This window comes from Oryx dammah, unplaced genomic scaffold (assembly GCF_014754425.2).
Source record: "Oryx dammah isolate SB20612 unplaced genomic scaffold, SCBI_Odam_1.1 HiC_scaffold_21, whole genome shotgun sequence".
Taxonomy (NCBI): domain Eukaryota; kingdom Metazoa; phylum Chordata; class Mammalia; order Artiodactyla; family Bovidae; genus Oryx; species Oryx dammah.
In genome coordinates, this window is record NW_024070205.1 from 23,664,599 (window position 1) to 23,670,598 (window position 6,000).

Consider the following 6,000-nt stretch of genomic DNA (forward strand, 5'->3'; position numbering starts at 1 on the left):
CCTTTGTATGTGTTTCTTATAGACTAACCATTCTGTTCTCATTAAAATAAGAGCTTTGCGTAGTGATAGCATAGACTCTGAAACTTGATGACTTGGAATTTTCCGGTAAACCTTGAGCAAATTACTTAACATTAGTATACCTCAGTTTCTTTATCTATGCAGTGGAGATTTGAATATTAAATATATTTAATGTAAAGTGCTTAAAACAATGCTTGACACATAGTGTTCAGTATGTTATGGAAGTTTTTGCCAATACTATTGATCAAGTTGAAAGAAAGTCATAGTTGAATATCCTCAGTTATTATTTACTTATCCTTTTTGTATTATGTAAAGCTCTACTCTTTTGTTTTCATTTTAAAAAAGGCCATTTCTGAGCCTTTCTTTGTTTCCTTGAAATTATAGCAGCCCCTGTCTCCTGGGGCAAACTAACATGGTAATGAATTGGACCTTTAACAATTTTGTTTACTTTACATTTTCTTTTGATAAATTGGATTCTGTTGTTCAGGGATGTTAATCCACCTTGTTCACTAATACATTTTATAATTACCAAAAAAATATGACAGAGAGTGGGAACCCTGACAAAATTCCCCTCTTGAGATACTGATGTGTTTACATTGCTTTGTGCTACTCCGTACTAGATGTCTGCATTAATCAGGTGTCCTGTGTGGTCTATTGCCTTGATGCTTAATCACTTGACTGATGGCCCTTTTGACAAAGAATATAGCCAATTTCAAATAGCTGAGTTTCATTTTACAGCTGCTTAAATAAATCACTTTTAAAAACAGTTGAAATGTTCCAAGTGTGAAAGAAAAATGCAGTTTATTTTCATGAAAGTCTCCATTCAGATAATTTTTCAATGTTTATTTTTTAAATTTAAAAAATTCTGTGAAACTGAATTTGTTTTATTGCAGTTAACTTTCATAAACTACTTGTTTTATTACCGGTGATAGTGGATAGCAGAAATGAATTTTGTATCACAAGACTTCTTGAAGTTCTTTTTGGAATTTAATTGCACCATCAAGTATGTTTTGTTTACCTTTTATTTTGTTTTCATTTCAGCCTAACTAGTCATTGTTTATTACTTTTGTTTGTTTTATCAGATTTCAGAAATTAAAGCAGCTGAAATATTGTATTGTGAAATGAGAGACCATCTATTTTGAATTAGCTCTGAAAAGCTCTCTGTTGGAAAACTACATTATTCTTTGGAGTTATTCCATGATTGGTTTCTAGAGTCTGACTTTGTCTTTGGGAAAAATATGATTAAATCTGTTTGAAATTGGGAACAAATGACTCATGTTTGGAACTACTTAAATTCTGAGTCTTAGTTATGTGAAAGTACTTGCATTTTTTTTTTAAGGTAGCTATTTTTCTTCCTTTTCCTTTTAATCAGAAATAATGCTATTCTTTATACTTTTTGATCAGTATTTCTATTAAAATCTTGTTTTTTAAAGTAGAGCCTCTATATCTTAGAATATTAAAATAAGGATACTATCTAGGTCCTTGTTATACTAATGTATTAAGAAGAAAACATAACCAGAATGTAAGAAAACAATAGCAGTAAAGTCAAAACAAAAAGTTAATAATGAGATGAAACTTTCATTAACAAAAAGTTAACAACTTTTATACAAAACAAAATGTATAAGAGTTAATAATGATCTGATATAGCTTAATAATAACCTTTGTTGAAAAAAGAGAGCTGTGTTGAATAACAGGGTAGCAACAGAGGAAATAGATTTAATTACTTGTTTATATCATCAAATCCATTCTTTTGACAGTATTTTAATTTATATGCCAGTTTTCTTCCTGTAGTGTCTTTAATAAGTTAGTGTTTAAACTTTTTTATATTAAAAACAAATAGTTTGGAAGTAGCATGTTAACTTTTACTAGTACAACCTTTGGAGTATTTTTTTTTTAATTTATTAGTCATGTGTGTAGACGAAAAAATATTTAGAGATAATATAACTGGTTTTCCCTTGACATCTGAGCCATAACAAAATTTCCTAAGATAAGGATAGAAGTTCAGTTCTGATAACTGTCCTTTCTCCTTCAGTGGTGTGAGGCTGGGAGTATAGACTGAGCTGGGGTAGACGAATAGTTGCCGTCAATACAGTTAGATTGCATTAGGGTCCACAGGGCAGATAACATTAGCTGAGACAGCAGTTAGGTTGGAATTGTTGTACAAGTCAGTCTATTGCATTGCTGCATAGTCATACAGTATTGAAGGGAACATTTGCTGAATTTTGCAATAGTCAATGACATTTCCTGAAATTTCTTTAAAAATTGCATAAAATTGAGCAAGGGTTTAAAGTTGTAATGAAAAGTGAGCATGTCAACATGTATTTTTATGGGAAATATTCTTGATGTGTACTTATTTTCCTTATTCATTGTCAGCTTAGCAAAGCTTCTTACTATATTATTAATTAACCATATACTTTTTGGTAAAAAGATGTCACAGTTAATCTATAAAGAAAAATATGTCATGTAGTTATTTGTATGCACTTGGTGAATGCTTAAAATATGCAGAGCGCTACCATATCATTTTAGCCACTTATAAGATGCTTTGGGCAAGTTACTCAACTCCAGTCCTTAGTTTTCTCATATATAAAATGTGGATAGATTAATACCTATCTCATAGGGTTATTATGAGAATTTAATGAGTTAGTTTGTGTAGTGGTTATAGTGAGTGAGCGATCAATGAATATTATCTAATATTGGTATTATGTAATTAGTTAAAGATCAATAATTCTTATGTATTCTCTAACTTTATGACTGAGCTTCTAGAAAGGATATTTAACTCATTGAGAAATAATGTGTGTGATGATTCATTTTACTCTTAATTCCATTAGGTTACTTAACATTCTTGTTGATTATATAATAGCTTTTTTAGGACTCCAAGTTATGGTCCTTAAAGATGAATAAAACCCTGTGTTGTGCTTTGGAGTTACTTATTTTGAAACTTGTATAAAAAGTCAGTAAGAGAGAGGTGAATTCTCTTAAGTAACTTGAAAAGAAGGAAAAATTTTTACTTAGGTTTTCCCGTTTGTTTGTGGTTCATAAGTCAGAGATCATATTAGATTGGAAGGTGAGAAATGATTGGAGGAAACGTAATGATTAATTATTCCATTCATATGTATATTTTATCCTTAATGTTATTCCTTCCTTAAGTTGTGTCATAATTCAGCTTGTGTACTCATTAATTTATTAAAATAACATTAAATATTGTGAAATTCTGTCATCTACACAGAATGGTAGGTAGAGAAAAAGCTAAAATTAAGGAAAAGGCTTATTGACTATTCTTTTGATGTATTTTTAATATACCAAGCCATTAAATCTTCCCTCACTACTTTTATAGTGTAGCTTGTTAGCCTTGACAGTTTGGTATGTTGTAATATGGTTACTAAAGATGAGTTGAAAATCATGTCAAGTTTCTAGGAACCAAAAAACCATCTGTGGTTCAGAATTGTATAGCTATGAAGTTCTCCACCACTCTTAATTTTACATGTCTTGATAATGACTTAATCTCCATAAGGCCTAATACAATTTGAAGGCATTTCAAGTATATCTGTTATCATTATAGATAGAATCACTTTAGAAAGCGGGGAGGAAAAAAACCAAATTCTGAAATGTTGTCATCGTAAGATCACAGGGATAGGTAAATAGTCTTACTGACCCAAGTATGTACTTCGTTCCTTAGTATTGAATTTGACCGGGATTGTGACTACTTTGCAATTGCTGGGGTTACAAAGAAGATTAAAGTCTATGAATATGGCACAGTCATTCAGGATGCGGTGGATATTCATTACCCTGAAAATGAAATGACCTGCAATTCCAAAATCAGGTATTTACATTATTTACTTGGTATAATGTAATGTAGTATCTGTGATTAGTATGTTTCTTATTTTTACCTTTTCATGTGACATCTTATTCGTTCGTGATGAACATTATTAATTATATATAGAAGATACATCAGAATATCTTTTTTTATAGATAGTGATCGCTTTTTCCCTGTGGGGGTTAGTAGTTTTTCTATTTGCCAAATGAAAATCTTCTTGCATTTAATCAAATAAACGTCTTTACTGTAGATGACCTTTCATGGGGTATTGAATGATTACTGTAGCCCAGTGAATAGTATCTCAAAGTCTGGAATTTTTCCTCTAGTATGCACATATCTCTATTATAATTGTTTATACTTTTAAGAATTCTTTTTCACAAGAATGGTATGTGTCTTTTTGTGAGGGCATAGTGTTTAAGTTTCATGTATTAAGGGTTAGAGTTTATTACGAGTGCTTTTTAAACCTGGAATACTGTTCAAACTGCAGAAACTAGACCCAGCTTCTAATCTGCCCCCACAAAAGCTAAAAGGAATGCTAGAATCTTCGTGTTTAAAACAAACTTCCTAAGCTATTTTCATAAGCACTGGCTTCAAAGGGAGTGACATCAAGAAACTAATAGTAAATTTGTTTAAAACTTTGAACATTTTCTAGTCATTCTTATCCCTTTTTTATTTGGATAAATGACACATATAATATGTGGTCACTTTAATAATGTTAATAATAGAGCAAGTACTGTAGGCTTTATTTGTATAACTTTCTTTTCTGTTTCCTAATTCATATAAAAATGGTAGACTGATCTAACTGGTGCTCATCATTGAGAATGTGTAATGGTTATCTACTTAGTTTATATACTTTATTCCTAAGTGAAAGGAACGCAGCATGAGTGAGACATAATTTTATTGAATTCTTCAGTGGCAGGCGTTATCATAAGTTCTGTGTCTTAAGCCTGTCTTATACATAAGGAAGCTGAAGCACAGAAAGGGTTCATTAACTTGTTGCTGGTTGTACAGCTAGTCTCTGGAGTAGACAAGATTCAAACAGATTCTTGCTCTTAACCGTTTCATGCTACTAATTTGTAACATAGAGGCTCTAATAGTAATACCTACTTCAGTCGTGTCCGACTCTGTGCGACCCCATAGACGGCAGCCCACCAGGCTCCCCTATCCCTGGGATTCTCCAGGCAAGAACACTGGAGTGGGTTGCCGTTTCCTTCTCCAATTTCATAGGGTTATACTTTAAATAAATCCACATGATGCCCTCAGCACAATACTTGACCCATATCAAGAATTCATAATAAATGTTACCATAATGAAAATATGGATTAGAGGGTTTACCTTGTCTGTCTTGACAGATACAAAGCAATATGGTAGTATTTTATGCACCTTGGAATAAAGAGAAGGAAACTGTTCAAATCTGGAAACAATGGACTTGGGGCTGAAAGGGTTAATATGTAAGCTTCCCTGAAACCCATTTGGAGCATACCAGTTGTGAAAGTGAACTGAATTACCCAAAGCCACAACTAGTAAGTTGCAGATCTGGAATTTAAGCTCAGGTCTGACTAAATCCAAGGCTCTTGACTGTTCCATGTCATTTCTCCCAGGAATTCTAATAAGTACATCTAAAGTTGCAAATAAACTCTTCAAACCCTAAAATGTAGCACAAATACAGCTAGAAGACAGCAAAAAGGCTTTGTGTTCAAATGCTTGGAAATCACCTAGGTCAGCTGCTTTGCTTTCTAAGTGACTTTTTTCTTTAATATACATTAGCTTTACTGTATGTGTGATGCACATATATGTCTAACCAAAAGCATATATTTTTAGATGTTGCATTCTCAATATTGGAACATTTGAGAATAGCCGAAACCGTAAATGTTAGACGTTTAATTCTGTTAAATGCATTTTATTGAAATTTGAGTCATACACTTATGTTAGTCAACATTTGCCTGTAAACACAGAGACTCAACTCAGACCACTTTACTGGCTTATATGATCTGACACAGCTGGAAGTAGGGCCCTGAAGGGTCTGATTTGGTCTCTGCCATGACATACGTGTGCCCCCCCAGCCTCTGTTATCCCCACCTACAGACATGTATTCCTCATGTGTCTCTGCCATGACATACATGTGCCCCCCGGCTCCTGTTATCTCCACCTACAGACGTGTATTCCTC

The 6,000-nt window shown here is 32.8% G+C and overlaps 1 protein-coding gene across 3 annotated transcripts in view; it reads left to right on the top strand.

Moving 5' to 3' along the window:
* The window catches only part of COP1 (COP1 E3 ubiquitin ligase), a 226,819-nt gene that overhangs the window by 134,585 nt on the left and 86,234 nt on the right, over window positions 1-6,000 (top strand). For all 3 annotated transcript variants that reach the window (XM_040263920.1, XM_040263922.1, XM_040263921.1), the window contains one exon: window positions 3,695-3,838. In XM_040263920.1, the coding sequence (XP_040119854.1) occupies window positions 3,695-3,838 (144 nt within the window). The remainder of the gene's footprint in view (window positions 1-3,694; window positions 3,839-6,000) is intronic.